Genomic DNA, 11,073 nt, shown 5'->3' on the forward strand with positions numbered 1-11,073 from the left:
CGTGCAAGGCGGGAATCAAACCTGCAATATTACGATCGGGGTCGACCGCCCTTCCACTGCACCACGGCCGCCCACATAATGAGTTGAGACTGTACCTTCCACGGCCAGCTACAAGGTCGTCTTTGCTGTGGAAGCTGAGCAGGTCTCCTCCGATGGCTGTGCAGTACTCTCTGGCCTCATACCATGTTTTCTTGTCTCCGAAGAACTTCAGGACGAGAACATACATTTATTTTATCTGTGTGCAACAAATAAATTAGTCTTGCATGTACAAGTGTGTCATGGGATTGAGGTAGAGTGGTCAACATCAAATTGGAAGGTTCCAGGTTTGATTCCTGCCTCGCCTGTCCATGTGTCAAGTCAAAACTTCAATGCGAGCTGATTTGTGAGACTTTAGGCTACAACTTGTGGCTTGTTATCTTTTATTTATCCATTATTTTCTTCCCTTATTTTGTCTCTCATAGTTGAAGTGTACGTATGATAAAAATATAAGGCCTCCCTCATCTTTTTGAGTGGGAGAACTTGGACAACTAGTAGTTTACTAAACACTTTTTTGACCCACTGCAGTGTACAGGATCATCTTTACTGTCCACTATAAAGAAGGAAGTTACCTTTAGACACTTTATAATTTTTGCATCTGCAGTTTTATGAGCAGGTCTATGAACAAGGTGTGCAGCGATTCATTTTAGAAACTATTCGATTCATATCATAATTTGCAGTTGCCGATAGAATTCCTAGTCGATATTGGTTCATTTGAACGATCTGATTCTCTGACCTAAAATGGATCCAGAGCATATTTATCCCAAACCTCAACCAGTGAGACTCAGAGAGAAATAACTGCTACTGAACAGTGAAGTTTTCCTCATACTTGGATTTCTTCCAGATCATCAAGTTTAAATGAAATACAGTGGTGGACATAATTGTTGGTAACCCTCTGTTAAAGAAAGAAAGTCCACATTGAAATGACTTCAAACGTTCAAAAGTAACAATAAACTAGAATTTATTGAAAATTAAATAATCAAAATCAGCCATTTCTTTTGAGTTGTTGATTAACATAATTATTTAAAAAAAACAAACTCGTGAAATAGGGCTGGACAAAAATGATGGGACCCATTACTTAATATTTTGTTCCACAGCCTTTTGAGGCAATCACTGCAATGAAACGGTTTCTGTATTTGTCAATGAGCCTTCTCCACCTGTCCACAGGTATTTTGGCCCCCTCCTCATGAGCAAACTGCTCCAGTTGTCTCAGGTTTGACGGGTGTCTTCTCCAAATGGCATGTTTCAGCTCCTTCCATAGATGTTCAATGGGATTCATATCTGGGCTCATAAAAGGCCACTTCAGAATAGTCCAACGCTTTTCTCTGAGCCATTCTTGGGGTTTTTGGCTGTGTGTTTTGGATCGTTGTCCTGTTGGAAGACCCATGACTTGAGACTGAGGCCAAGCTTTTTCTGACACTAGGCAGCACATTTTTTACCCAGAATGCCTTGATAATCTGGAGATTTCATTTGACCTTCACAACTTCGAGACACCCTGTGGCAGATGCATCAAAGCAGCCCCAAAACAGAACTGAGCCTCCTCCATGTTTCACAGTAGGGACAGTGTTCTTTTGGTTGGATGCTTCATTTTTGAGTCTACCAACATAGAGCTGATGTGCCTTACCAAAAAGCTCCAGTTTGGTCTCATCTGTCCAAAGGACATTTTCCCAGAAGCTTTGTGGCTTGTCAACATGCATTTTTGCAAATTCCAGTCTGGCTTTTTTGTGATTTCCTTTCAACAGTGGTGTCCTCCTTGGTCGTCTCCCATGAAGTCCACGATCTGACACTGATGTACCTTGATCTAGGAGTTCACATTTAATGTCTTTGGAGGTTGTTCTGGGCTCTACAGTTCCAACTATCCGTCTCCTCAATATGTCATCAATGTTCCTCTTCCATCATCCAGGTAGGTTGGCTACTGTCCCGTGGGTCTTAAACGTCTGAATAATATGTGCCACTGTGGTCACAGGAACTTCAAGCTGCTTAGAGATGGTTTTATAGCCTTTACCTTGACCATGTTTGTCTATCATTGTGTTTCTAATGTCCTGGGACAATTCTCTCCTTGGCTTTCTGTTGTCCATGTTCAGTGTGGTTCACACCTTTTCACCAAACAGCAACGTGACTATTTGTCTCCCTTTAAATAGGCAGACTGACTGATTCTGGGTTTGAAAACAGCTGTGATGTCAATTAAAGGAAATACCTGAGTTCATCATGACCCCCTGGACAATTAGTTCTCAGTCTTTTATGGAGGTCCCATCATTTTTGTCCAGCCCTATTTCATTAGTTTGTTTTTTTAAGTAATTCTGTTCATCAACAACTCAAAAGTAATGGCTGATTTTGATTATTTAATTTTCAATAAATTTTAATTTATTGTTACTTTTGAACATTTCAAGTTATTTCAGTGAGCATTGTGGACTTTCTTTCTTTAACTGAGGGGTAGCAACTATTTTGTCCACCACTGTATGTGTCCAAACAAAAAAGTAAACTAGAATGAATGTCAAAACCATTCACGTTAGTTTCCTAAAGTTCAGCCCACTGTGGTTTTTCCACATCCAAAGAATCCAAAGGGAACATAATTAGAACATTCTAGACACTGGATGGTCACATGACTTTATTCAAAGTCTTTCCACACATTGGACTGGAATGATGGACTGATCAGTTTTTGCGGCATCACATGTGTGTTGTCCGCTGATGCCCTTGGTCGCCCTTTATGTTTGAGTAAAATAAATGGACCGTGTCTCAATCCAAATAGTATTTACCCGTGTCAATAATATTTATTTATATAAATGGGAGTCAATATTGATTTATTTCAGTTTGAGACGTTTTAAAATGGTACTGTGGCTTCCTAAGCATTGCTCACCATGCTAAACACCAAGTTTTTCATTTGGTGTACAGTAGTCTGTACTCTTTTGTTTCCAAGCCAATGGCTGGTGGCGGGTCTTCACCAGTATTATTCCCCTTCTGAAGTGTTTCACCTTTGCCCCCAGCTGCTCAATATAGCCTGACAGCACTGCTGCTCTACGCAGACATTGTTTTTTCCCTAGTCGGAGATATCAACACGGTGGATCGTGCAGGAACTTCCAGCTCAACCACTCTAACAGCAGAACCCTTAACCCCAACCCTAACAGAAACCTGGCAACTGCTTAATGACTTTTCACAACTCAACTACTCAACTCCTGACGGATTTATTTATGTTTTGTAATCTCGCAGTCAAACTCGCAGTCTGTCAATATAAAATCTTTAACGAAACTCTCCACCTGTAAAAACAGAAATAAATCTTGGCTCATTGAACAACGGCAGTGCAACAATGTTGTGAAAAATATCCTATGTGTGTATGTGAATCATGTAAATAAGGACAGTTAAGTGCATTGTATACTTCTTTTTTACCATTTGTATTCTTTTACTGTTTATTTACGATCTCTGTAAGAGCTCCTCTAGGGACGGGTGTTGTAAATTAGCCAAGGCTATAAACACTGGGATACAGGTATCCGATTGTTTCAATGTAATGATCTATGCTTCATTTAATTTGTCCCTTTTTACGGAGCCCTTGTCCTGACATTAAGATATTAAAATATATCTTGTTCTCACAGATTAATATCTTGTTCCCACAGCTTATCTCGTTCGCACGAAATACTATTCCGTTCCCACAAGATACTATTCCGTTCCCTCAAAATACTATTCCGTTCCCTCGAAATGATTAACTCTTGCGAACGCAATAATTATTTTGTTCAAACGCAATAATTAATCCGTTCGAACGCAATAATTAATCCGTTCGAACGCAATAATTATTCACGTCATAAGTCATTCACGCGGATATGCTCTCTTTACGCTGCTAAAAGCCGCTTTCAGCGGTAACTTCCGTGTCTCTGTGACCCACATTCGTTCAAAAAAGGAACATAAAAACAAAAAATGATCACTTTATTACTGTCTCAATGAATATAAGAAAAATATAAAAAGATTTATGATAACTAGGCTGCTTTGTCATACGATAGCTCCTGCTAGGCTACTACTAGCTCCGCCGCAGAGCTCTTTGATGTATGCCGGCATTTGGGCAACTGGCTGGTCTGTTGTCACACAGCTGATATTGTAGTTTAGGGTCGAATAGGAAGAATAATGTTCAGGACTTGTATTTTATTTACTTTAGCAGTCAGTCGCTTTACATTCGAAGGCTATTAGGCTACATGCTAACTAACTAGCTGATCATTTATCCTGTTATTAATTTACGTCATAGATTTACAGCAGATACCTTCACATTTCTGTCTGTGTGTGTCTCATTACATTGCATTGAAGACACGGAGGATGTTTACAGAACAGATTTATTCAACAGATTTATTATCTTGTGGGAACGGAATAGTATTTCGTGCGAATGAGATAATAATCTGTGGGAACAAGATATTAATCTGTGGGAACAAGATATATTTTAATATCTTAATGTCAGGACACGGGCTCCGTACCCTTTAAATAAACATAAATCAATAAATTTGCTATGCCGACGACACCCAACTCTACCTGGCAACTCACACCAACTCCACTTTCACTCCTGCCCCCCCGACAGCCTGTCTCTCGGAACTCAGATCCTGATTTTTATTTAACTCCCTGCAACCCAACAGCAAACCTAACTCTCCTCATTGACACTAGATCAACCCTCTCCAAACTCAACACTCTTACCGTTCCTCTTGATAACTCTTCGGTTACCTTCTCCTCCCAAGTAAAGGGTTTAGGCGTTGTCCTAGACAGCTCTCTATTCTTCTAATCCCACATCAAACATATCTCCTGCACATCATTCTTCCACCTTCCTAACATTAACCATCTCCAACCTTCTGATACCCCACACGCTGCTTCCATTTTGGTCCACAGCCTTGTCACCAGCCGCATCAATTACTGCAATTCCCTTCTTTTTAGTCTCCCCAACAAATCCATTCATAAACCCTAACTGGTCCAGATCATCACCAGAACTCCCCTTCAACACCCCCTCACCCCAATTCTACAGCAGCTTTACTGGCTTCCAGTCGAATCAATTGTTCTGCTCCCTGAGGTCTTCACCTGATTGTTCCCTTACCCCACCATGGGGGCTTGGACCTTCACCTGCTCCACCCCCAAACTCTAGAACTATTTTCCACCGGATTTAAGAAACTGTGACTCCTGTCCCTCTGCAAATCCGAACTCTAAATACATCTGTTCAGGAGACCATATTGTAATGACACAGCTATTCCGTCACTGTAGCGGGGAAACAAAAGCCAAGCTGCTGATTAATTGGCTGCATTGGAGAACTATCTGTGCCCCATACACAGTACAACTCTGACCAGCTTCAGAGAGGGAGAACCAAAGAGATAGGCAGATTACATAAACTCCTTTCTGGCACCAAAGCTCACTTATTTGAACACACCCGCAAACATTCAAACAGCATGGAGGTCACTTCCACAAGATTCTCCACTTCCAATGAGTCTTAGGAGCTAACCCCCAGGTCGCCACAATATCTTTAACTCCTTTTCCCGATTTCTGTCTGCTTTAATCTGCTTTTATTTGTAAAGTGGCCTTGAAAGTGCTAAAAGGCTGTTATAAATGAATGTAATATTAGTATTATAATTAATATTGTAAACCTATTAATTAATTAAGTAGATTGATCGTTGCACCCCTAGGGGATAATGACTTTATTGAAGGGGTTCACTTTACCTTGAAACAGAAGTTTCCTGATGGTAATTTAGTCCAGCCAACTGTACATGTCTGGACTGGAACTGTGGTTGGGTGGGGGGTCACAACTGCTCCTTTTGCTAGCTGTTTACAGATGTATTTTTCCTTATTGGCACAAGGCAGAACATCCCAGAGACCAGCATGATGCCCAGTTGCCATAGCAACACACCCCTGTCGGTCCCCTTGGTTTGTCAATAGAAGGATGATTAGATGTTGGTTCTAAAGCAACATATGATCTGGAAAAATGACTCGCCATACCTGGCATTTCAGCGTTCCAGTGAGTAAATCTGACCCTCTTTGTGTTGGTCCACACAAAAACATTGATTTCTCTTTGGTTTGAAAGCCCCAACCAGAAGTGTTTCTCTGGTCTGAGGCCCACCAAGCTGGTTAGGAAAGCATTATCCACACTGGAATGTTCAGAATAAAAAATCACTTTATTTCTCAGAGGTCAGTATGCAGCATTGTCAAAAAATAAATAAGAAGTCACAAAATTTAGCAGAGAGAGTTTTCCCACAATGCTGAGAATCCTAATAGAAATATTTACCTTGTTGAAACATCTGCCAAATAGGATTGTGAATGATCACAGATCATTCTGGCTTCATCAAAGGTTTTTGTCTCACTTCCAACAAGGTAGCAATAGGAGCCGAATCGTTTCCAACCCTGGATGATCAGGAGTCAAAAATTATGCCAGTTTGTACACATTATTGCATTTCTGTCCCATAAGATGAACAAAACAAACACGTGAAACACGTGACATGTACTGTATGTGACAGTACAAACTAAACAAACAGAATGAACTCACCGTCTGGCAGCCTTCTTCTTGCAATATTTCTGACCCAGAAGCCTCACTTTTTTTCATGCAGATGAAGCCATGTTTCTCCTCACAAACACTGTCAGCCCAGTTTCCTTTCTGCAGGAAAGAAAAAAATAAAAATACTTTGATAGTGTTGACTCAGTTGTTTAGCAAGGAAGCTACAGTTTACCGTTGAGGTTACTGTTTAGCTTAAGTATAGATTCCCTCTAACTATCATGTGTAACTTTATTTGACAATTTTTTACATAAAACCAGGTCATTTGTTATTTATTTTAAAAATCTCCCTTCTAGCCACCATTTAAGGCATTAAATGTGTCTTTGGATTTGAGCCATTTTGAAATAAAAAAGGATTATTTATCAGTTGCTGTCATGGTCTTGAAACGTCATACCTGGCCTCTGATTAGAACACAGTCCTCTTGATTTTCCTGAACTCCTGGTTTCCCAAACTCCCAGCTGGTGAATCTGACAGCAGATTGGTCACTCCAGTCAAACAGACCCTCTGTGGTCCGGTCATTCAGTCCAATCCAAAGCTCATCCGTTGGTACTTCAGAGGAAAGAGAACATGTTGTTCAACCAGCTACCCTCCTACTGTCTAGAAAGCCTGAAATGCTGGTTCTTCTGATGCATTTGGAATACTAGTAAAATACATTTACTTTCATTGTAGTTTATAAATGTTTGAGAAAGTAAGTAATTTAAACAAGCCTCGTGAAAAAAAACCTGTACATACTGAAAATATGAAGGAATAATAAGTCATTGAGATTGTGTTATTTGTGAGGAGCATACCATAACCAAGCTCTGAGAAGATAAAACTTTGTTCCTCTACATTATGGATGCTCACTAGATCCCCTTCCTCCTTCCTGCAAGTTAACTGAGCATCTGACCATGTTTTCTGGGAGCGATAAAGCTGGTAGCAGCGGCCGTTGTAGGAAATCCATGGTGCTGTGCAAAGTCCCGCCTCTGGAGCTGAATGTGAAGGGCCAATAACAGGATGTGCATGCGATCAGAAAATGTAGTTGAAATGCGCTCAATACTTTGTAACACTTCCTTATACAGTATGGTACTTACTGGGTATTTATTTTAAATACTAACCACCAAAAGAGACATATTAACTTACCATAAGTACCACACAAATAGACAGTAGGTGCTATTAAGTAGCACGTAGGAACAGCCCAAGTGTCACATAAATATTTACGTAAGTACCATGTAAATACCCAGTAGGTACCTCATGGTACAACTTAAGTACCTCTTAGGTACCATGTAGGTACCATGTAAATACCCAGCAAGTATCGTACTTTAAACGGAAGCGTTACTAAATACTTTCTTCTTGTTACCCTTAGTTGGAACAGCTGGACCTCCATGACTGCAGCAGATGTAACCCAGTCTTTTGCTGCAAACTGAATTTCTCCAACTGTAGTCTGCAGTTCCATCTGCAAACCCACAGACATGTCCTGGACTGGAAAGTGGATATCCTGGGGTAAGACAGCAAGGAACAGTACAGAGATGGATTAGCCTTGACTGAAGACAGGCCGAATAGAACCACATGACTTAAATTTTAAACATCTTTTTGTTACTCCAGTGAGTATTTATGATTTATAAATATGAAAAGAAACACCTTTAATCCTTTAGAAATTGTCTTGTTGTATTTGTGGCTTAGAGAGGAAGTTGTGTGGCTGCCGTGCTGTTCGGTTGTGGTGAAAGGGGAACCGAGTCAGAGAGTGATACTCTCAATTTATTGCTCAGTCTTTGAGTAATCCTCACCTATGGTCATGAGCTCCAGGTCATGACGGAGAAAACAATGTTTTGAATTCAAGCAGCTGAAATGAACTTCCATCTGGGTGGCAGGATACTCCCTTAAAAATAGTGGGGGGCTTGGTCCTCCTTAGAAAGCTCAGAGTAGAGCCGCTGCTCCTACACATTTTTCCAGTCATTTTTCAGATGACTGGAAAAACATATCTCTTTTATGGACATAATGAGCAGTGTTTGTACCCAATGTACTTTCCAGAATGACTGGTTATCGGTGCAGGGAACGTTTGTGAACAGTAAGTGTCTATATTCTGTGTTTATCCGTAACCTTGTCTTGCCCATCGCTGTAAACCAGTGTCAATCACCTGAGTCCCAGTTCAGATAACGGAAAGGATTTTGACTGGACCACTTCCAGCCATGTTCTGGATCCAGAGTGAGCCCAATCCAGAACTTGTACCCTTCCTCCATCCTTCCTGAGGTCAGTATTGCTGCAAATAGAACGTCTTCATTAACCAAAATGATAATAATAATTAAGATAATGGTTTAAAGTATTTTACAGCTTTAAGTTATAATTGTGCATTAAGCAAATGAAAGTATCATAGACGGTATTATAGTCTTGTTCAAGGGCAGACATGTGGCCCGTCTCACCCGTGACATAAGCCTCCTGGTGGGGATCCGTGAGACTCAGTAAAGTAGCATTCTGCTGTTTGCAGCTGCTTTCTGCTTCTGCCCATGTCAGAGCAGCATCACTGTTCAGCTGGTAATACGCTCCTGTTTTGGGGTGTTTGATCCAGCTTTGTCTCGCTGTAAAGTAAATAAATAGTATTATCCTTATTAACTGTGTTGTGACTCAGCGTCTGTGTGTTCTTCTTCTACCACTGTCACTAGAACATCAAGACCACGGTGCTTAAATACTTACAGTTGGTTGGGCAAACCCCCCATTTGTCTGAATCAGAAGAGTAATAGGTCTCAACCGCACACCAAAGCTCTGTGTGGTCGGTCATAGTGCAGTCTGAGTACCACTGGTTTCCGTACATGAAAGGAAACATGCACGGCTTTCCAGCTGCAGTTCCTCCAGTGGTAAACATTTCTGAAACAGAAACACCTTCATGGTTAGTTTGACCACTTTTCCAGACGTAAGTCATAAAAAATGATTTGTTTCAAATAGCCAGCTTTGTTTTCCACCTCTGTATGTTCTTGCACAAGCTCCATCAAAAGTCCCTGAAATGGTGAAGTGACTGTTGGGTCCGGTTGTTTTCGCGAGAACGGCGCTGTGGTCCGTCCTAATCTCAATGAAGAGCTCTTTGCCCTTCAGACCAAGCAGCGTTTGGTTCCTGCACTCCCACTTTTGAAGCTCACTGTCTTCATCACAGTCATAAAGCTTTACTTCAGCCCCCACACTTTGCCCCTGGGCTCCCACACACTTGTTCTTTTGAGGAACCAGAAGCCGATCGTTGGTTGTCCAACGCAACTCCAGAAAAAACGCTGTGGCCTTGTTGATAAGTTGAAATGCAGAATCTGCAGAAACAGTTTTCAAAATCAAAATATCCTCAAAGATTTGTTCTTCTGTACAACTGAAAATATGAACTGAAAATAATACCTCCTGGAAAACAAAGATCTGGTTTGTTTAAAATTGAGACAAACCTGTAAATTTAAATATTTAACAATAAACATCATCCCAAACTGTACAAACCCAAAAACGTACCATCTTTTGCCAGGCATTGCAGTGATTTAAAGAGGAGCACAAAGGTTATGCAGAAGATCCTCATGGTTCCAGTTCCTTGTTAGGTTTTCACAACCAAGAGCTTGATCCATGTGATGCTTCCAGAGTCAGCCAGGGCTGTGTTCATCACTGTAAGGGTACAGAAGCTTTAACTGCACCAATCCGACCATGTGACCCAAAGTGTGATGATGGTGGGACGTCATGTCTTATGCCTCTTACCTCGTATAAACAGGGAATTGTGGAACTCATAACTTGCATGTTCAGCTGGTTCTGCTTATGACACATGCCCCCCCCACTCTATAGTTGGGAAATGTTTGTATTTTCACAAAAATCCCAGAATTCATTTGCAGAATTTAACTTCTTTTCTCAAAGCTGTCCAGAGGGGATTTTACTTTCACGAAAAGCCTTTATAAAGTTTTTCACTAAATAGAAGTTTCATCTCCACAGACGGAAGATGAAACGTGGCTGTGATTGTTGAATTATAAAACAACGCTCGTGTCCTCTGTTGGTATATCAGATATTGTGGAATGTATTGCTATTTTTTTACAACAGAATTATGAAAGAAAGCCAAAATAATTTAGTTACAGTTTTTTTCTTGATTTACTGCTGAAATAAATGATGATTTTGTAGTTTTGGCTGCTAACAAGGGAATTGACAGTCTATCTTGATGGTAGGTCCATTTGAACAGTAGAAATAGAAAATCACACTTAAGAAATAAAGAAATCCACTGAAAAAAATTATACAAATTCATTTGCATTTCATTGAAGGGTATATGAATTTGAACCTTCTTGCCCGAAAGACTTAGTACTTTGTGGCCAAATCCTTAGTATCAGCATAGAGGTCAAATATTTTTGTCAGTTGATGATCAGGTTTCTGCACATATCAGGAGGAATTATGGTTCTTTCTTCTTTAAAAAATACTTTTAAATCAATCAGATTTGGTGGCTGTTGCTTAGCAACGCTGACCTTCGGCTCTCTCTATGTGTTTTCTATAGGATTGAGGTCCAGAGATTTGCTGGGTCACTCCATGACCTTAGTCTGCTTCATCTTCAGCCATTACTTGGTTGTCTT

At 40.5% G+C, this 11,073-nt stretch overlaps 1 protein-coding gene across 1 annotated transcript in view; it reads right to left on the reverse strand.

Moving 5' to 3' along the window:
• LOC101163523 (macrophage mannose receptor 1) overlaps positions 1-10,139 on the reverse strand; it is a 28,284-nt gene extending 18,145 nt beyond the window's left edge. The window contains exons 1-13 of the mRNA XM_011487077.3: positions 9,986-10,139; positions 9,466-9,798; positions 9,200-9,370; positions 8,929-9,084; positions 8,646-8,768; positions 7,869-8,006; positions 7,321-7,500; positions 6,927-7,081; positions 6,527-6,634; positions 6,269-6,384; positions 5,983-6,131; positions 5,707-5,906; positions 96-205 (exon numbers count right to left, since the gene is read on the reverse strand). Coding sequence (XP_011485379.2) covers positions 96-205; positions 5,707-5,906; positions 5,983-6,131; positions 6,269-6,384; positions 6,527-6,634; positions 6,927-7,081; positions 7,321-7,500; positions 7,869-8,006; positions 8,646-8,768; positions 8,929-9,084; positions 9,200-9,370; positions 9,466-9,798; positions 9,986-10,049 — 2,003 coding nt within the window. The 5' untranslated portion in view covers positions 10,050-10,139. The remainder of the gene's footprint in view (positions 1-95; positions 206-5,706; positions 5,907-5,982; positions 6,132-6,268; positions 6,385-6,526; positions 6,635-6,926; positions 7,082-7,320; positions 7,501-7,868; positions 8,007-8,645; positions 8,769-8,928; positions 9,085-9,199; positions 9,371-9,465; positions 9,799-9,985) is intronic.
• Between the last annotated feature and the right edge of the window lie 934 nt (positions 10,140-11,073).

This window comes from Oryzias latipes, chromosome 17 (assembly GCF_002234675.1).
Source record: "Oryzias latipes chromosome 17, ASM223467v1".
Lineage (NCBI taxonomy): Eukaryota > Metazoa > Chordata > Actinopteri > Beloniformes > Adrianichthyidae > Oryzias > Oryzias latipes.